This window comes from Orycteropus afer, unplaced genomic scaffold (genome assembly GCF_000298275.1).
Source record: "Orycteropus afer afer isolate SDZICR_OR568_19922 unplaced genomic scaffold, OryAfe1.0 scaffold00431, whole genome shotgun sequence".
Classification (NCBI taxonomy): Eukaryota; Metazoa; Chordata; class Mammalia; order Tubulidentata; family Orycteropodidae; genus Orycteropus; species Orycteropus afer.
In genome coordinates this window covers 270,977-292,496 of record NW_006922018.1, presented here as the reverse complement: position 1 = coordinate 292,496, position 21,520 = coordinate 270,977, and the positions used below count along the sequence as shown (strand labels likewise).

The following is a 21,520-nucleotide window of genomic DNA, read 5'->3' as shown; positions in this document are numbered from 1 at the left end:
GCATTGACCCATGTCACTTTAGTTTTGTGTGTTTCACTGTGCATAAATTATATTTCAATAAAATGCATTAAAAAAATTTAAAATAATAAAATTTTCAATTTAAAAAAAATGGTAAAAACAAAGTGGATTCACTTCAAAACGGCACTCCAAAGTTCTTTGACTTTTTTTTAACAGGTGAAAAATGTCTGTGAGAGCAGAAGCAAGCTCATTGCTTACTTCTGGAAGGCACACATGAATGCTAAGAGATGTCCCCACTGCAAGTGAGTACTGGGGCTCTTGCCTTTCCCTTTCCCCAGGTGAGAAGTCTCTGGCCAGAGTCACTCATAGTTGGGTTTTTGTTTTTTCTCTTCGCTCACTGCTGTGCTTGTGTGTAGGACTGGGCGATCAGTTGTCCGAAAGGAGCACAACAGCAAACTGACAATCACATATCCAGCCCTAGTGCACAAGAAAAGTGACCAGAAGGACACGGACACTCTGGGTAAGCAGGCCAGGCTGGGGAAGGGGCTGCTCGGCCACTGAATGTGTCCCAAACTTTGGGAATACTGGTCTCCATGACACGTTCTTAGCCATGCATTTGGAGCTGCACAGGCCTAGAAGGGATGCTGGTACGTGCCCAGCCCAGGCCTTACCCATAGGAGGACCCATTGCCAGTTGCCTCTTTCCTCAAGTAGGTAGCTTTTCTGAAAGATGTTTGAGGAAAAAGATAAGACATTCATCACCTCACAAATATTTAGAAACGTTTTTGTTGTAAAACACAGTAATTTAGAGTAAAAGGTAGGTGAATTTTTCAGAAAAATGGCAAGAATTCAGAGAACCTTGGAACGTCCTGCAGGTTGCTCCCAGCTTTCCATCCACATCCCTGGGAGCAAAGTGTCCTCTTTCCAGCTCTGCTCTGCCCTACTGATAGTTGAGAACATATTCAGAGAACTGACACAATACTCCTTTTTTTGTAGTGGTGTGTGTGTTTAAAGTTTTTTTTTTTTTTTTTTAACTTTGATATGGTGAGTATTGAATAAAATAATTCTGTGTGAAGTGCTAAGACCAGTGCCTGCTATGTATTAATGTGCTCCGTAGATGTTAACTGTTCATTTTTTATATGTAGTCAGTGTACCAGGATAGAAAAACACAACTTTTGGTTGACACCTGGCTCTGCTGCTTATTCCGAGTGGTTTTAGATAAGGTCACTTCTTTAAGATTTGGCTTCCAAATCTATTGAGTGGGAGTAACAGAATCTATGTCCAGAATTGAGGAAATTTACATGTGTGAAAGCCTATAGCATAATGTTACCAAACCTTATTCCAGAGTTTAGGAATATAGGAAGGCAAATCATTTCCTTCCTGGAGACTCTGGGAAGGCCTGTAGTAAAGAAGACTGTTTATTATTACTTTTTAAATAGACCTCTCATTGTGGAATAGTTTTACAGTTGGAAAGATAGTACAGAGCATTTCCATATTCTCTGCTCAGTTTGCTCTAATGTAACGTCTTACATTCCCATAGTGCATTTGTCAAAACCAAGAAATTAACGTTGATACGATTCTACAGACTTTATTTGAATTTCACCAGTTTGCCCAGTGGTATCTTTTTTATGCTCTAATCTAATCCAAGAAATTAATGTTGATACAATTCTTGTAACTACAGACTTTATTTGAATTTCACCAGTTTGCCTGGTAGTATCTTTTTTATGCTCTAATCTATTCCAGGATTCCATGTTGCATTTAGAAAACTTGTTTAATTTTATATCATGCTTAATTGTGAAAGGGTGGATTTTCCTACCAAAAACCTGAACCTGTTGCCATTGAATCAATTGTGACTCATAGCAACCTCATGTCTGCAGAGTATAACTGCTCCGTAGGGTGTCCTTAGCTGTAGTCCTTCACAGAGCTGATTGCCAGCCTTTCTTCCTGGGCACCACTGGATCAGCTGAAACTGCCAACCTTGGCTTTAGGTCAGTAGTTTAGTGCAAACCATCTGTACCACCCAAGGACCTGCATTTTCCTAGACTCCCCTATAAAAGCCTGTAAAGCAGTTTCCCCTTAATGCCAGTTTGGTAATTGCTGCTCTAGCCCCTAGGATGCTTAAGAATATGTTTACAGATTGAGAACAAAGATGACCAATTTTAGAAAATAACTTTCTTTGGGCTAAATGTCTAGCAATTGAGTAGTCTTTCAATGTCTTTGCCAAACCTATTCTTCTTAAGTAATCTTTCACTCTAGGTGTGAGAGTATCATGGTGTCAACCAGAGGTCTGTGTGTTATCAAAAAGTACACAAACAAGGCAAGAATGAGGAGTAATAGAAGAATGAGGTCTTAAAGGGTTCCAGTATTGAGTTTTAAGTATTCACCCAAACGTTAATTTGTTGGGCACTCACTTCATGCCAAGGACCATGCATGAGGCTGACCACAGTGCCAAGATGGAACCCAAACCATGTGGCCTCTGCTCTTAGGAGGCTATAGGTGACACAGATCAGTAACTCCAGGGAGCAGGTGAGGTGGAGGCAGGTGAGCATTCTGACCATTAGTGTGGCCCTGTTCCTGATACCAAAGGGAGCCAAAAGTGAGGCCTGTGCCTAAATGGTCTTCATGGATTAGTGATTCTGTGAGGAATGCTGTGCACATGTGAAATGCCACATACACCCCACAGTGCTCTTGGAGACCACTGTGTACATTACAGCATTTTCATGGGCTACAAGAATCCTTTTAGCCACGACATACCCGTTGTGAACCAATCTTCCCCAAGTTATTTAATTCCCAAACTGTTTTTTCAAATGGTACCTATTAACAGCTGAATGAAACATTAGAGATGCTCTGGAATCCCATCTGTCTTGGTTCTCTAGTGCTCCTCTAACAGAAAATACCACAAGTGGATGGTTTTAACAAACAGGGATTTATTCTCTTAGAGTCGAGGAGGCTAGAAATCCAGTTTCAGAGTGCCAGCTCTAGGGACTGAGTGAAAGCACCTCAAACTTGGGCTTCAGCTCTGCCTCTTGCTCACAGTCCACTGAAACTGGAGGCTTCTCTTAACTCAAACAGCTGCTGGGCTGCTGACAAACCCAAGGTTGATAAATAAAATGGCACAGTCCCAAAATTACCAAGCAGTGGTAGGCCACTAGTTCAAGTCCAGAAACAGTCTCAAGATCGGCAAACGACATGGCAGGCCACTGAGATGAAGCCTTGGCAAAATGTAGGATCCAGATGTGCCAAAAAGCTAGAAACCTTTCTTAAAGCTGCTTCTTATGTACAGGAAGCAGACTACATCACTAAGGCAGCTACTAAGCTGATTCCACCATGAAGTTGATGACCAGTGTCATCACGGGGAATAACTACATCCAGCTGTCCAGCCACTCAATACCAGGCCCAGCCAAGTTGACACACAACTGTAACTACCACACCATTCTAAGAAGATTTCACTTTCACGATTGTTAGCTATGTGAGGAGGTTGCATCTCTAAGTTCTCCCCTGACTCAAAAATTCTATAATTGAACAACCCTAGTCTGTCTTCTCTGATTAAACTACAGTGGGAGCATGTCACTTACTGGCAGATACTGGTGAGCACTGCCAGATTCAACCAATCTTCCTCATCTCTTTTGACCTGTTTATTAAGAGAGAAAGTTCAGATACTCATTTCCAGAAATGCCCACAAAATTGTTCTTTAGCATAATGGGGTCTGTTTTTTCCCACTGAATGTACATAACTTTCTAATGTGGTCAACCTTTAAGGTCAGAGCCACTCTTCATTTTATATCCAGGCTTTCTTCAGTTGTATTAACTTAATAAAATGCTTTGCTTTTATAGGAATCAAAATTGAAGATTAAGAATTACTCCTTGACCTGGCATTTCCACTTCTAGGAATTTATTCTAAGGAATTGTTTAAATACCTGCAGTATTGTTTGTTGTTGTTGTTGTTATATGCAGTAGTGTTTAGGTAGTTTAAAATCAGACTTAAATGTCTATTACTAGAGAGTAGTTAAATAAATGGAGTCCCTTGGTGGTACAAAAGGTTAACACACTTGGCTGCCGTCTGAAAGGTTGGAAGTTCAAGTCCTCCCAGAGGCACCCGGGAAGAGAAGCCTGGTGATCTGAAAATCAGCCATTGAAAACCCTGTGGAGCACACATGGGGTTGTATGAGTTGAGGTTGACTCAATGGCAACTGATACTGGTACTTGTTGTTAGGTGCTGTCGAGTCATTTACAACTCACATGACCCTTTGTACAACAGAGTGAACACTCCCCAGTCCTGTCCAGTCTTCAACAATCATGTTTGAGTCCATTGTTGTAGCCACTGTGTCAATCCATCTGGTTGAGAGGCTTCCTCTTTTTCTGACCCTCTACTTTACCATGCATGATGTCCTTCTCCAGGGAGTAGCCCTTCCTGATAACATGTCCAAAGTAAGTGAGACAAAGTCTCACCATCCTCACTTACAAGGAACATTCTAGCTGTACTTCCAAGACAAATTTGTTCATTCTCCTCACTATCCATGTTACAATATTCAGTATTCTTTGCCAACACCCTAATTCATATGCATCAGTTCTTCTTCAGTCTTCTGGTACTAGTTAAATGAATTTTGCTCTGTCTATGACTATCCAAGTTACAGATTTCTCTAAAAACTTGTGATGACATATCCTTTGCAGATTGTATAGAAACTAATTAGAGAATTGAAGATGAATGGAAGCTTTATTTTGAAAGTGTAGAAAAAGACAAAAAAAAGGTCTTTTTAAGTAAAAATTACTTTAGAATATTGTGAATATCCATATTTGAGCTAGTGAACATTTATTTAATATCTGTTGTGTGCTGGACACTGTTAGGTACTATGAACACAGAAAAAGGTATAGATCTGTAAATACATAAAAAGGGGAAGTTTAGCAATTCTTAATTTTAGTGAGTGCATCCCAGAAAAGTTTGATAGTTTTGAACCTAGAGACTTATACTGCCTAATTATCTTCTTCAGTCATCTAAATGCCTAGAGCCCCACCTCCTGCATTAGGAGCCCCAGATCTGATTTTCTGATTCACTTTGGGTGTAAGTTGCATAATCTTTGTTTAAAAAAAAAAAAAAAATAGAATATACATTTACCCATGAAAATGTTCTTACTCATTTATCTGTAATTATGTATCTGAGCCTTTTGTGGAAAAAGTCATGTGCATAAAGATGCTTCTCATAGTCTGACAATAACAAAAAATTATGGTTAACCCAAATGCCCAACTGTGTAAGTGTGGCTAAATAAATTAGGAAACATCCCCTCAGTTGAATGTTATGCAACCATTAAAATGATGGTCAGGCAAAAAGCTCTATAGTAACATGTAGAAATGTTCACAAGATAATGCTAAATGAGGAGCAAAGGAGTAGAATAAATAGACACTTAAGTTATAAATGATGTAAAATGTACTCATATAAACAAGGGACTGGAAAAGAATATGTAATAAAAGTGATAATAGTTAAGTTACTGTAATGATAGGTGAGTTTTTTCTTTGACCCTATTTTTTAGATTTTATACAATAGTTATAATACTTTCGTTACTATAGAAGTTAGATTAAGGGAGGAAAATCTAGAGCTGGGAATATACTATCTTAGAGATTGATTTTTGTGGTCAAATTGCAGGCTTGGCAGGGTGAGGACAAAGAACTGATAAATCCCATTACAGAAGGCATGCCTGTTATTGACTGTATTGTACTTTGATTCCCTTCTTCAGGTCCAGGAATTGAGGAAGCTCAGCTGGGAAAACGAGGGTACTTGACACCCACCAGTGCCCGAGAACACCTCATTGCCCTTTGGGAGAATGAAGGTGCTGTACCTGTCTAAAGAAATAGCTCTTTGTCTTCCCTTGGCTCTACTTTCCTGGGCTCATTTACCCTGCCTTATAATTTTAATTCTCTTAAACTTGTGATTATTGTACATTTCCCCTGAAAGTCTTTGGGGTACATTGTCATTGAGGCATAACGGGTGGGGCTTTATACCCGGCACTGTGGACATGCTGATGATTGTAACTGAGCCTGGTCATTAAATGACAGCTGTAGGTGTTCTTTGCATAATACAATTTGATATATTTCTAGAAGGCTCAGTGTAACTTGCCTTATTTTAAATACCCTTAAATAATAGCATTTTTATAGGTTATTACAGTGAATTCTTTTGTGAATCAGAGAATGAATACTGCTTTGTCCTTTTTTAAAAAAAATAGAAATTAGGATTTTTACATATTTCATTTACCTAAAAAAAGGAAATGATGCATTTCAAAAGGAAATCCACCATTCCATTTTGAGGGTATGATAAAACTTAGGCAGAATTCAAGCCCTCCCGTTGCCTACCCTCTGAGAGTGTGTTCTGGGACACTGAATCTAATCGCTAATGACAAGCACTTAGAACTGAGATTGTTGATAAACGGGTGAGTGATGTCAGGAAAAAAAGCACTCAAATTGGTGTGATGGTTTCTGTGGCAGGCCTGAGTATATTTTATACATTATCTCTCTGGTGTTGTTTTACTAGAAACTTAAAACATCTTGGGCAGTACCTTTATGAAGGATTATTTTTTTTAAGAAGGTTGAAATTTTGTTTGTTTGTTTAAGTGCAGGATGGTAATAAGAAACAAGTGAAAGTTTCTTTTCCATCTTTGCCAATCTCAGACCGTGGATAAGCACTGTCATCCCTGTAGTGCCTGTTTTGTTTTTTGTTTTTTTTTCCCTTTTTCTTTTTCTGATGTTAGCAACTCAAAATTTATTTTCTCAATTTAGATGGCTGGAAGTCAGAGAATTGACTTGAGAGGAAGGTTTTCTCTTTCTGTTGGCTCTGCAGAGAAGTTCTCATCTCTTCAGTTCCTGCTTCCTTTTTCTTCTTTGGAGATCTCCATGTGTCTTGGATCAATTTTCTTCCATCTTTGCTTGCTTTATCTGCTCATTTTATATTTTATACCTTATAAGAGATTGACTCGAGGCACACCCTACACTAATCCTGCCTCACTAACATAACAAAGACAACCCATTCCCAAATGGAATTACAACCACAGATACAGAGGTTAGAATTCAAAACACATATTTTTGGAGGACAGTTCAATCTATAACATTCCACCCTTTGGCTCCCCAAAATTCATGTCTTTACCACATGCAAAACACATTCACCCATCACATCATCCCCAAAGTCTCAAATCACCTCGAAGTCCAAATTCTCATCTTCTGAATCCTCTGAGTCAAACATGGGCCAAAGACGGGTCAAAATTCCTCTTCGTTTGTGAACCTGTGATCCTAGAATACGACTTCTCTGTTTCCAAAGTTCCAAAGTGGTGGAATAAGCACGAGGTTGTTGTTGTTGTTATGTGCCGTCAAGTCGGACCCAACTCATAGCGACCCCTCCTTGGGTTTCCGAGGCAGTATCACTACGGAAGTAGATTGCCCCATCTTCCTTCCGAGGAGTGGCTGGTGGGTTTGAACCGCCAGCCTTCTGGTTAGCAGTCAAGTGCCTTAGGCACTATGCTACCAGACAGTTCCATTATAAATAGGAAAATTTGAAGGGAAAGAAGGGGTCATAGACATCAAGCAAGTCCAAAACCCAGCAGAACAAATTATATTAGCTCTCAAGACTTGAAAATAATCCTCATTTCTCTGAGACCACCTGGGGAATGGCCCTGCCTTCCAAGCTCTGGGTATGGCCACAATCTCTGGATTCTAGGTGGAGGTATCTCAGCTCTGGGCCTTCCACACCATCTGGGATGACAACTCTGCTCCCTTATTTAGTGCCTATTTTTTATAAGCCATCTTCTTACTTGCATGAAGACTAATTTTTGTTCATTATTTTTTGTAAAGAAAAATGTGATCTTACTCTTTATATTATCCTGTATCGTTTGTCTGCTTTTTCCAATTTAGTATTTTTGGGGTCATCCTTCCCTATCCTTATATATAGATCTAAGCAATCTTTTTGATTTATTTATTTTGAACACAGGATTCTTTTTGAATTACCTTTTTTTGGGAATGGAAGGTAATGACATGGAGTCCAGATTCAATCCCAGTATGTTCTTCCTAGATTTCTTGGTTGTGCCACCCTCAAGGTAATGTCCTTTAATGAATTTACTTCACCTGAAAACATTTATTGAGTAATTGGATAATGAACTTATGGGGATGGAAGGGCCAAGGGCATTGAGAAATCAAGCAGCAGTTCCTCTCCTAGGTTACAGGGAGTGGGGATATTCTTTCCTCTCCCATTTGTTCGGAATGTGATAGGAATGTTGGCTGTTTTTTGAGCATGGTGGCGTGCGAGTTGCTTGTCATAGTAACGAGTGAGAGGGTGAAGAACATGACACTTCCCTCACTTTAAATGTTTGATTAATTACATGCATTTATCTGCAGGTATCGCCCTGTTAATCGCCTTGGAGACCAGATGTTTACCAATGGCCAGACGGTGAACTTGCAGGCTGTCATGAAGGACATAGTTCTGATCCGAAAGCTTCTGGCATTGATGGCCCAAGAGCAGAAGCTGCCATATGAAGTGGGAACGCTTGCCACAGATGAGGTTATGGCTGCCTTGGTGCTAATGTCATAAGCATGCTCATTTAGTTCTGCTTCCATGCAGTGTGGTGTACAGAACACTCTGTGCCAAGAGATGCTCATTGGAATGTTCTGTATAGCTGGCAGCACCCCATAGTATGAGCAGTGGGTATAGGGGGGCCTATGTGGAAGACCAAGATTTGATTCCTGGCCAGTGTATCTCAAGCACAACCACAACGCAACTGTCAATGGACAGGCTTGTGTATTCCTGTGATGTTGGATAGGTTTCAGGCACATCTAGACTAAGACAGACTAGGAAGAATGGCCTGGCTATCTACTTCTGAAAATCAGCCAATGAAACCCCTAATCACAGAGGTTTGATCCCACTGTGCATGGGGTTGCCATGAGTCAGGGCTGACTCGATGTTATCTAACAATAATAAGTTAATGTGTTGGGAGAAGGCATGGGACTGAGCATAAACAGTTCTAGGTTCTGCCCCTAAAGACCATGCTGAGTGACCTTGGTGGAATCATTTTAATTTCTTGGATTAGCCTGTAATGTGTGCAGTTTATGGCAAGATTTTACACAGACTGTTCTGGGCCACCTGGCCTCACTGGCAGTTGTTGGCAGCTCTAGAAAGAACTATGTACTCAGGCTCTAAGACTGACCCTCCTTAGTAGCACCTGTGGCCCAGTTCTGATTTTGGCTTGTTAAGTTCTCTGACATGGGAGTCAGGATGGTAGTGTTATAGTGTGGGAATTTCTCAGAATAGGAATGTCAAGTTTGGGGCCTCAGCTTTCTCCATTGTAAAATGGTGGAGCAGAATTCACTTTGCCCTTTTAACAGACATGTCCTGAGTCCCAGGGTGTTAAGCTCTGCTAGGTATAGAAATGAGTCATGTACTCAGAAAGTTTGCTGAGATTGCCAAGGTCTAAATTCTCTTTAGGTGCAAATAGGAAAGAACTGCCCCCTGCATTTGGTAGATGGGGCTCTCAAATTGCCAGTTGTTTGGACAGTTCACCTGTGAACCAGACCATCACAAGATGGCACCACTTTGTCTCCAGGATACTTGTGCTCTGGGTTACCCAGCCTTTCTCCTTAGAACTTCTTTGGTTTTGCTGAAATGTTCTGATCTGCCAGTATAAAATCAGTATGCTGATCTCTCAGTATAAGAGAAATCTGCCATCTGCCGTTCTTGGTCCAATTTGGGGAGGTTCAGGGGGCAACTTTAGCATAGCTAAGTTTATTGACCAAGATTGAGAATTTTATCTTGATATCCTTTGAAAATAGGACAGTCTTTCCTCAAGAAAAGCATAGCTTCTACTACAAAGTATCCTTTCTGCTTCCAAAGGTCCTTCCTACCAGAAGTCATAATGCTCTCTTTCCATCTGATTAAGAGGATACATTCTTATTTCTCTCCCCACATTTCGTTCCCATGGCAGCCCTCACATTCATCAGGAACCTGGAGTGAGCCTGGGCACTGGGGTCCAGGGAGACAAGGTCCCGCCGGTGAGCTTACTTCACCAATAATCACGTGGCTGTGAGCCAGGTAACACCATGAGTGTTGACTCAGGCTACAGAGTCCCTGCCATCATGCAGGTGATTATCTCTCCCTGTGAGGCTCCTTCAGCAGAGGGGGTTCCTGAACTTTACCTGCAGAAATCATTCTGTTTTCCCTGTAACTAAAGAATACCCCTCTGTTCCTCAGGATTAAAGTCAAGCTAATGTCATCACTTAGGGCTCTTACAACATTCTCATTTACTGGATCTCCAGCCATTTCACCCAATCCCCATCCAACACATAGCTCTCTTCTCTCATCTGACCCACCCAGAGGACATGGGACCATCTTTCTATCTATCTGTGTCATATTGGCCTTTGGGGCCCACAGTCAGTAGGTGGTGCTATAAGGAAGCTTAATGACTGTTTCTGTCTCCTGGGCAAGGAAGGGGAGACAGAGCCAGGGACAGAAATATTAAAGAGCATTGGTTAAATTCTCCAGGGAGGCTTGAAGATCAAGCCAGCAACTTGGCAGCCCAATTGGGGATCCACATCTTAATTATGACATAAAATATCATATGACAAATTATTTTCCTTTTAAGAAATTGTTCCATCTGCACTGTTATCAGTGCTTTTGGTCAGGTTTTTGTAAAACCATAAATAAAGCTGAAATTCCTTAGGAGAATTGGTTATCTGGCAGGATAATGAAGTTTTGTAACAAAAGTGTGTAATGTAGGAAGGACTTATAGGGTTGCTTTAAGAACTAGATATCAAGGGACTTTGGCAACAGCCTTAAAAAAGAACCTGCTTATAAATTTGAGTTAATTTTATTACCAGAAAAGGTCAGGCTGGGCAGCCTGAGTTGGGGCTGAAAATTTATTGACGCTTAATTTCAAGATTGTTTTCTCACCAGTTTTGCAGAGGTAAACTCTAGAGTTCATCGCTTGCCAGAGCTAGCGTGAGAAAGAAAATAAAACCCAATGTGGCTTTTCTGAGTGTTTTTCCATTGTGCCTGTCTTCTGTGTTGTATCTTCCCAGGAAAGAGATGCTTCAATTGTTATGGACCGCTCCTTTTTAAGTACTCTTCCGGGCCAGTCCCTCACAGACAAACTTTACAACATGTGGATTCGTCTTCAGAGCCACGTCAATATTGTGTTTGATAGTGAAATGGACAAATTAATGATGGAAAAATACCCTGGCATTAGACAGGTGAACACTACGTTGGTTTCCAGTTCCCATTTGAAGGGGGTGAAAAGAGAAAATGTTAAGCATACTGGAACTCTTTTTTTTTTCTTTTTTCTAATCCTTTATGTGGACTTTTGCCCCCATAAAGATCCTGGAGAAGAAGGATGGCCTGTTCCGAAAGCACATGATGGGAAAACGAGTAGACTACGCAGCTCGCTCGGTCATCTGCCCAGACATGTACATTAACACCAACGAGATTGGAATCCCCATGGTATGTGGAGAGGTACCCGTGTGGGGAGGGAGATTGGCAGCAGATTGTCATGGCTTGGGAGGTAGACAGTATCTGCCTCTCCTGGACAAGCCATATGGATGGAGTTTGGGGCCATGTTGTGGCACTGCTCACCTTGTCAGGCTGTGACCTGCCGAACATCTATCCATGAAAGAAGACCCACATCTTGGCACATGAGAGTGGATTAAAAGGCATTCCAGATTCATGCCTGTGTATTTCCCTCTTGCCTATTTTTGCCTAGTCTTTAAACCTTTTTAGTTAAATTGAATACATGACAGGAGAGGAACAGAGAAAGTGATATTTCAGCCCATGCACTTGGTGACATCAGGAATATGTACCCTGGGTCGCCAGGGAGAGGGAGGGGTGAGCCCCCATAGAGTCGTGAGCTTGTCATTTGTCACCCCATGCCCTGGGGATAAGTGGTTTGCCCTATCCACCCATTAGTACTTCTGCAGGGGGCAGCTTCCTTTGTTTACTTCCCACCGTTCAAGTGGTGGTGTTCAAGTGGTGGTGCTCCTTAGCAGCAGCCCTTTAATCGGTTTCTTCCTTAATGGGCTTGGAGGTCGGTAATGTGCAGATGGTTTAATTCCCTCTGTGGAGAGTCTCTTCCCTCAGGGGAGTGCTATAATGAGCACAACTGAAGTATTCTGGTTACCGCCTGTGTGCCCACTGCTCGCCTCTCCTGGGCATGCTTGGGCTTTCTGGGCCAGGGTGTGGACGCATCAGGGGACAAGATTCAGTGCTTAGGCCTGTGTCTGCTGCCTCCTAGGAACTGTGAGGTCTTTGCATCAGAAAGCTCTGTCATGTAGCAAGGTAACTTACTGAGTCTGAGCTTTTCTTTCTGAGGCTCTGGGAGGAGAGGTCCAGGGCCTGTATGGTACTTTCTCTAAACAGGGGGACAGGAGCTGCCCCTGTTGATTTTGACTTTGACTTTGACTTTTGATGGTGCCTAATGAGAGCTCAGGTAGCGTAGTGCCTAAGGCACTTGACTGCTAACAAGAAGGCTGGCAGTTCAAACCCACCAGCCACTCCTCGGAAGAAAGGTTGGGCAATCTACTTCTGTAGTGATACCACCTCAGAAACCCAAGGAGAGGTCACTGTGAGCTGGATCTGACTCCACAGCAGTGTGTTTGGTTTTTTGCTTTAATGTGGTCCCCAGACCTTTATTACTGCCACCTCTTTCTATTTTTAAGGAGTGATAGGTTTCTCTTTCTTAGATCTGGGTTCATTAAATAATGACTTATCCTCTGAGGAAGCACTCTAATTACACCTCTGCCTGCCTCCAACCTGCCTCAAGTCTCAGGGCTGTCGTTGCCTGGGAAGAACACATTTCCTCTTGGTGTCCCCCTTAGCAGGCCCTTCCCATACAACCCAGTTGATAAGTGTTCCAGAAGCAAAAGAGTTCAAGGAAGTGAGAAAAATAATTAGTGAACCAGAGACTAGTGTCCCCTCCTATGTTTAAGTTCCAGTGTAACCAAGTAAACATGTCCAAGCACATAATATTTGTCTGATGGTGGAAAGGGGTTCAGTGAAAAGTAGAGCTAAGGGATGAGGAGCACAGAGCAGGGGTGGCCAGGGAAGGCCTCTCATAAAGTGTAATTTGAGCAGAGACTTGAGAAATGTTATGTAGCAGTTCTCAAAGTCTGATGTGTGTTTTGAGTCATCAAGGGGTTTATAATATTTAGTAGTTCAGGACCCATTTAACCAGAGAACTCTGGTCTACTGTTGAATATAGCACATTGCATTTTCTCACGAATCAGGAGAGCAAATTGGTTTCATCTTAAGTGCCACTTTGATCATAGTGGTTACCTAAACTGTTGAGTAAAGATATTCTGATTCCATGTCTAGGTGCCAGGAAAGTGCTGCTATCGATTAATGATGTCTGCTGAGGTGCAGGAGGGGCATGGAGGTGTTTAAGGGCAAGCTGATGTCCCATATTGTATCTCTTTCTTTGAGGACTCTGAATTTATTAGCAGATGAAAAAATAATGAAATTTTAGAATGGGTTAAAAAAATCCAATGTGTGAACCATAGCACATAAATGACACTCTTCAGAGTGACTCATTTAGGAGAGGAAACTCAACCTCTGTTCCCTTAAGGAAGTCAGTCTGGGAAAAAGGCTCTGAGGAATAGACAGGCAGGATACTGCTTTACTCACTGATGGATCTTCTTGGTTACTGATGGACCTTCTTGGTTACATCAGCTCCTCAACATAAGAGGAAAAATTCATCCAGCCTGTGGAGTTCAGATTTTGGGTCTATAGTGTTTTTGTTTTTTGCCCACCTTGAATTTTCACATGCGTTCTTTATATCCAGGTATTTGCCACAAAACTGACTTACCCTCAGCCAGTTACCCCCTGGAATGTTCAGGAATTGAGACAAGCAGTTATCAACGGCCCCAACGTGCACCCGGGAGCCTCCATGGTCATCAATGAGGATGGGAGTCGCACAGCCCTGAGTGCCTCGGACCTCACCCAGCGAGAAGCTGTGGCCAAACAGCTCCTGACACCCGCCACAGGGGCACCAAAACCCCAAGGGACAAAAATTGTGAGTAGAGGGCAAGTTTGTTCAGGGACTCAGGCAGCTTGCCTCTGGCTCCCCTGTGACTGCTGGCCACTGGCTGTTCCCATGAGTCCGGGCACAGGAGTACAGTGTGAGCTGTTCTTCGTCCCCATGGCGAATCTTCCCACACCCAAGGGTGTTCTTTAGCTGCCTTGTTGTGCTTACCTTGTCTCCCAGCTGGATCCCGAGCTCCAGGGAATAGAGACCTTGAAGAATGCTTCATTTGGTAGCCCTACACCATGCAGCACAGTGCTGGGCACTTGACCAGAGCTGCTCAAGGGTGGCCCTCAGGTCATTGTCAGCAGGAGCCCTGGAGCTGGTGAGAAATGTAGGTTACCCCTCTTCCGTCTCTGAGTAGGCCCAGGAATAAGCTCTCCAAGCTCTCCAAGGGGTTCTTGTGCATGCTAAAGTTAGAGAAGAATGAAAAGAAAGGAAATGCTCTCTGTATCAGTGATAACTGATGACTGATAGTTTTCACCTAATGCTTCAATTTCAGATGATGTTAGTGGCTGTGTTAAGAGATCCTGAAATGCTTTCTGGGCTCAACCAAAAAGAGTGTTGTGATTGAGTAGCAGTGTAGAGTAACAGTATTTGTGTCTGTATCAAATATTAGCCATTCCTGCTGGGAGTGGAGTACCAAATGAAACCTAACCAGGCAACACTGATGAGAGTTACTGGAGTGGATTCAATTTGGGGGTAACTTGGAGTGCCAGTGAGAATCAGGAGGGAGTTAACTGGGTTTCCCTAGCCCATCTACACGTTGTTAGACCTCTCCTTGTCCTCTGACACATCTATATCTGATGACTAACTAGGTCTTCTTTAGTTATTAGTGCAAGCGCTGCAAAGTTTTCATCAGCTTGCATGAACTAGAGAGGAACAGAGAAGAAAACAAAGAATGGTTGTTGCAAGGATGAGCATTTTTTCTCATCATTCTTCATTGAGGGTAACAATGCCATCAGCCTGTTGTTTTGCTTTCCTCTCATCTCCGGCGCTCTCCTGAGGGAGAGCAGTAACAGAGTGGCAGGGAGTACCCACAGACAGATAATTCACCTGCTTGCTTCCTTCCTAGTGCATTGAATCTGTATTCAGACTCACAGGATTGCTCTTCATTTAAGTGCCGAGTATTTTGCTAGGAGCTATGTGACAGATGCAAGAGAAATCACGGTGTATAGCCAGATGTGAAATAATCTTCATATTAACTGATTGCAAAGATGTGAAGCAGCCTGTATGTTAGCACAGTGGAAAATGATGAGATGTGAATGGAGAGAGGGGAGAGGAATGTGAGGTCAGATAGTACTGAGTGCCTGCTACATGCTAGTGTTCTGTCAGTCACTGACTGACTCCAAGCTCCTCTCCTGGAGTTTGCAGTGTGGTGGGGGCGATTGCTGATAATAAGCATATAAATACTTTACCCACTGCTGAGTGAGGTGGTGGACACAATAGGGAACATCAAAGGGGGAGCATGACTGTATGCATGAGGTACTCTAGAAGAAATGAGTTGGAGAGGAATGTGTAGGTGAGCAGCAAGGAGAGTTTGGAGTCAACAGGAGGCAGTTGTCAGCCAGGCAATGAGGCCCCACCTTGAGGGCTGCAGTGGCAGCCAAGGGTGATGGCAGGAACCTTTCAAAGGAACAGCCAAGCAAACTTAGCAGATTGAGTGTCTTCTGTGGAACAGAGAAGAAATGAAACAAAAACATTGTTTACACCAGAAAATGGTAGTGCCATGGAAGCAGATGAGTCTAGGTCCTTGTGAATTTGAGGTGATAGCAGAGAATCTAAGGAATCATCTCTTGCAAAGGTGGAAATATGGGACTTGGGAGTTAAGAAATGATATTATCATTATGTTGAAATCTTTGAGCACAAAGTGCAATGAAGAGGAGAACATGTTGAGCATATGGGAGGCTGAAACATGGGAGTAGGAGGGAAGGTAGGTGTCTTAGTTCTTTAATGCTGTTATAAAAGAAATATTACAAGTGGGTGGCTTTAACAGAAATTTATTCTCTCACAATTTAGGAAGCTAGAAGTCCAAATTCAGGGCACCAACTCTAGGGAAAGGCTTTCTCTTTCTGTTAGTTTTAGGGGACCTTGTCTCCCTCAACTTCTGTGGGCTCAGCATTCCTTGGAGATGTGTATGTATCTTGGTATCAGTCTTCCTCTGGGTCTAGAAGATGTGCAACACATAGACCCTGAGTCCAAGGGATTCATTGTGCTGCTGACTCTTCTTTCCTGGTGGTGATCTGGTTTCTGCTCATTTCTGAATTCCTTTTATATCTCAGAAGAGATTGACTCAAGATACAACCTTATCCTGCCTCATTAACATCATCAAAAAACAAAACCAAACTCACCGCCATTGATTCAATTGTGACTCATAGCAACCTCCACTGGGTTTCCAAGGCTGTAAATCTTTTGAGAAGCAGACTGCCCCATCTTTCTTCCACAGAGTGGCTGGTGAGTTTGAACCACTGACCTTTTGGTTAACAGCCAAATGCCTTAACTGCTGTACCAGAACTCCTTCATTAACAACATAGAGGTGAGGATTTACAACACAGATCACAAAATGGAGGATAATTACATAATTCTGAGAATCATGGCCTAGCCGAGTTGACATACATTTTTTGGGTACACAATTCAATCCATAACAGTAGAGGGACACCCAGGTAGCCTGGCCTCAGGAAGCTGAGGGAGAAGAGAGGTACAGGCCAGACTCCTCCTTCTGTGTCTACATCTACTTTCCACATGTGTTTGTGGAGTTTTTCAGGGTCAAGAGTAGCCCCTGCATGTCTTCGTATCTCCCAGGGGCACTTATTAGAAAAATTAGAAGGATATGGGGGTTTCTGACATTATTTGGATGTGAAGATGAGACAAGTGCACAAAGGAGCTTCTTTCACAGGGTCGCATAGCTGAGGCTTGGAGGTGAGGAGGACCAAGAATGTAAGGTGAGAGAAGGTTAGCCTGCACCATACTAGTAAGTTCCTGGGAAGTAAATTGAGTCCTGAGGAGTGGTAAGATTTAATGAGGTTGGTCCCCTTGTCTCCCAACTTCACATTCTTGTCAGTTTCACAAGTCTTCACATAATCTCTTCACATTGTCCTTGCTTTGTCCTCCAGCCTTACTTCTCCCTCAGCCTTCTTCCAACTCTGTTCAGCCAGTCCTTGTCAATGCTCTTTAGCCTTCCAGCCTTTGTACATGCTGTTCCTTGTGTATGAAACACTTTCCCTCCCACAGATCCCTGATTAAACCTTTGCTCTTCCTTCAGGTCTCAACAAAGCTTTCATTCTTCTAGGACATGGATTGTCAGCCTTTCTGTAAAGGGCCAGGTAGTACATATTTTAGGCTTTGCAGGACATACAGTCTCTGTTGCAACTACTGCCTCTGCCGTTGTGATGCCAAACCAGCCATAAATGAATAGATTTTACTGTTTCAATAAAACTTTATTCACTAAAGCAGGTAGCCAGCCTGCCGGATGTAGTTTGCCAACTCCTGCTCTAGGATGTTCCTCCCAAAGCCTGTATTGGGTCACTCCTATGCCTTCCTTCAGTCCCAACCCCACCCCTGTCCATTGTAACTCTCATTGTGTGTATTGTCAGTGTATATGCACTCATCTGTCTGCCCTTGAAGGAGCTCTGGTAGCACAGTGCCTAAGGCATCTGACTGCTAACCAGAAGGCTGGTTCAAACCCATGAGCCACCCCGTGGAAGCAAGACTGGGCAATCTACTTCGGTAAAGATTTATTGCTTTGGAAACCCAATGAGGGTCGCTATGAGTCGGAATCGACTCTATGGCAGTGGGTTTGGCTTAGTTTTTGAGTCTGCGCTTGAGTTTCTAAATCATCTGGCAATGTGCTGTTCTACTCACCACTCCTTCCCCAGCACCCAGAAGCTACCTGGATTATAAGAGGCCCTTTTATAACCCTTGGGGAGTGAATGGCTCCAAGTTGAGGGCCTGGCAGAACACCTTGAGCATAAAATTGAGATACAGGAGTCTCTGATATGTCAGGGGAAGGCTGGAGCTAATGACCTGGCCCAAGGGCAAAGACAAGATAAGACTGTGGTTCTTACATCAGGACCTGGAGACTAAGGATGGTTATTTCTATCTTTATTTTCCAAAATACCAATAATGTTATATGCACTACTTATTTATGTTATAATTGCTGTTAATTGCCACTGAGTTGGCTCCAACACATGGTGATTCCATGTATAATAGAATAAACCATTGGCCAGTCTTGTGCCATCTTCACAATCAGATCCATTTGCTTTGATTCACTAATGTTCAGAAGTAGATTGCCAGGCATTTCTTCCTAGTCTGCGTTAGTCTGGGAGCTCCACTGAAACCTGCCACCATGGATAACCCTGCTGGTATTTAAAATGCTGATAGCATAGCTTCCAGCATCATAGTAACACAGAAGTCACCATAGTGCTACAAACTGACAGATTTATTTATGCATATAATAAAATATATATGTGCTTTTAATATATTTGTAATTTTGAAGACTTTGGTTAATATGTTGACTGTAGATCAGGACTGGGCTATGGTTGGGTGGAGTAAGAGGGGAGGGGAAGAGAGACTGAGGGCTAAGTGAGGATCATCAGCAGGTTAGGTGAGTAGGGGAAAGAATGAATGAAAGGTGTGAAACCTCCACCTCTTCTCTGGGCTTCCTAAGTAGAGGAGGGAGTGACCAAGGTAGCAGAGTCTAGTTTTCCTGCCCAGCAGTCTGCCAGCAGCAGGCCTTTGACTCTGGGTTGCCTCTGAAAACTCTGACCCGGGCACTGGGGCATGCTGATTTTCACTGCAGTATTTGTTTAGAGACAAGAGAAGGAAGGGCCTCGGATTTAGGTTGGCGAGGGGAACGCTCTGTGCTCCAGGGCTTCTGTTTGGATTGGCTGGTGCCCACCAGACTGGCCTGCATGCCCTCCCAGCAGTAGGGAATTTGGTTACACTGGAGGATGTCTTGAATTTGCAAGAGACCAGCTTGGATTTTTGGGCTTGGGCCACAGGTCTGGGCAGTTTCTCCCTTGAGAGACTGAAGAAATAAGACCTTGAAGGTCACCTTTAGCTGAATGACGTACAGCAGCCAGCAGCCTGGGCAGATGCTCATGGGAACCCTCAGAGGTCGAGTCTCCTTGGAAACATGGGATTTAGGGGCAGGGAAGGGAAGGTTTCATTTCCTTGGAGAGCAAAAAACTGCCTCTGTGCTAGGTGCTTTAAGGGCTGCCTTTTAGTTTTGAGGTTAAAAACATGACAGTTTGGTTGAATGCAGACGCCTTTTGCCCCCCACTTCTCTTAGCCTAGCCAAACAGAATTAGGGAGAGAGTGGTAGCATCTCTTACTGTCTAGTGTATATCCGCAACCAACTTTCTGATGCACTTTCATAAATAACGGGCAGCATAAGAAAGTAGATTTGGAGTGCTTTGGTATTTTTCCCAAACTTTTACATGCTATGATTTAGAGAAACATCACTAAGTGTCCATAATTCCTCTAGGCTACTTCAAAATGACTAGGGTGGCCTTTACCTTCATGTGGTTGTTTTTGAAGTATTATTTATGTTCATGATTTAAGAATCCTAGTACTTACTGTAACGTAACATCAGCTGGTGAGCCTTATACTAAAGTCAGCTTTGTGAGAAGAGGTGTTCTGTCAGAAGGGCATGGAACTGCATGTTTTAAGGAAACAAAATGTGAACAGTAGTTAGCTTAGGGATGAAATTACTTAAGATTTTTATTTTCTTTAAGCTTGTCTGTATTTTCTGTTTTTTTCTAACAATGAGCAGATAACTTGTACAATTTACTTTAAAAATAGTTGAAGATCTTTGAAAAAAAATTTTAAAAAATAACCCATGCCCATTGTGATGTGAATAATATATGAAGGTAAAAGCAATAATCTGAGCCTTATTAGCCCTGTTCATGTTCCTCCCATGCCCCTAAGGCCATATTAGCAGCTGGGTGAGGAGTCAGGCAAAGCTTTTCCCTTGTGTATAAGCACACTGAGCTAGGTTGGTTTTTTTTAATGTTCTTGTTCTGCCACCATCTATGATACCTAGAGATGGTTTTTTTGTTTTTAAATTGTAATACATTATTGCCATTACTTCAGGACTAATATAGATTAACTGAACCTTTTTCATTTTTGTGTAAAATTCCATAGTATACCAAATCAAACCAAACTCACTGCCATCGAATCAATTCCAACTCATAGCGAAGCCCTTGTGTTTCCGAGGCGGTAAATCTTTACGGAAGTAGATTGCCCAGTCTTCCTTCCGTGGAGTGGTTGGTGGTTTGAACCACCAACCTTCTGGTTAGCAGTCAAATGCCTTAGGCACTACACCACCAGAGCTTCTTTTTCCATAATATAATAGACTGTAATTTATTCATCCATGCCCCCATTTGGGGCAGTCAAGTTATTTCTGGTTGTTACCTCTATAAACATTGATGTATATGTAAACATTGATACATAACATACATATTCATATAAGCTGAGAGCGGTACTTTTTTCTTCTGAAAGACTAAGAGGAAATGTGTTTTCAGTGTTCTAATGGCAGTTGTCAGATTGCTTCCTAAAAGACTATGGCAATTTATACTTCTTACCAATTTTTTTAGTGCAAGGAAGTGTTTTCAGAAGATATTGAACTAGGAATCAAGAACCATGTATTTTGTCTTGTCTCTGCTGTATGAGATTGAGTTCATTATTTCTAAAATCTGGAATTCATATTTATAATATAGTACCCCATGTATATTGGCTGGGGACCTCAGGAGCGGCAGGATATCCAGGTAAAGGGGTAGGAGACAAGGCTAGGCCCCAAGCCCCCTAGAGCTAGGAAAGGGATGGAGTGGCCAGGGACCACAAAGTGGCAGGTTCCAGGTAAGGGGACGGTGCAGAGGTTTCCAACAGCTAAGGGAGACTGACTTGTCTGTCAGTTTGTCATCTTGTGGGGTTTGTACCTTGCTGTGAGCATAGGCTGTGTCACTGGTGTTTCAGACACCAGCAGAGTTGCACATGGTTTCAACGCAACTTACAGACTAAGACAGACTAGGAAGAAGGAGGAGGCCATCCACTTCTCAAAAATTGGCCAGGGAAAACCTTATGAATAGCAGAGAAACACTGTCTGACACATTACTGGGCAAATTTTTGGAAACACTGTCCAACACAGTGCAGGAAGACGAGCCCCTTGTGTCGGAAGGCACTCAAAATAGGACTGGGAAAGAACTGACTGATGAGAGTAGAACCACCCTTAATGATACGGATAAAGTAAATCTTTCAGGACCTCCATGTGCTGACGTGGCACAGCTCAAATTGAGAAACATCTGCAAACATCCATTAATAATCGGAACATGGAATGTATGAAGTATGAATCTAGGAAAATTGGAAGTTGTCAAAAATGAAATGGAATGCATTAAGATTGATATCCTAGGCATTAGTGAGCTGAAATGGATGAGTTTGGGGCATTTTGAATCAGACAACCATATGATCTACTATGCTGGGAATGACAAAATGAAGAGGAATGGCATGGCATTCATCATCACAAAGGATGTTT

General features: G+C 42.5%; 1 protein-coding gene across 1 annotated transcript in view; it reads left to right on the top strand.

The window, feature by feature from the left end:
- POLR1A (RNA polymerase I subunit A) overlaps positions 1 to 21,520 on the top strand; it is a 91,987-nt gene that overhangs the window by 18,557 nt on the left and 51,910 nt on the right. The window contains exons 4-11 of the mRNA XM_007954102.1: positions 175 to 260; positions 375 to 478; positions 5,692 to 5,778; positions 7,923 to 8,028; positions 8,327 to 8,489; positions 11,000 to 11,170; positions 11,295 to 11,417; positions 13,750 to 13,980. Coding sequence (XP_007952293.1) covers positions 175 to 260; positions 375 to 478; positions 5,692 to 5,778; positions 7,923 to 8,028; positions 8,327 to 8,489; positions 11,000 to 11,170; positions 11,295 to 11,417; positions 13,750 to 13,980 — 1,071 coding nt within the window. The remainder of the gene's footprint in view (positions 1 to 174; positions 261 to 374; positions 479 to 5,691; positions 5,779 to 7,922; positions 8,029 to 8,326; positions 8,490 to 10,999; positions 11,171 to 11,294; positions 11,418 to 13,749; positions 13,981 to 21,520) is intronic.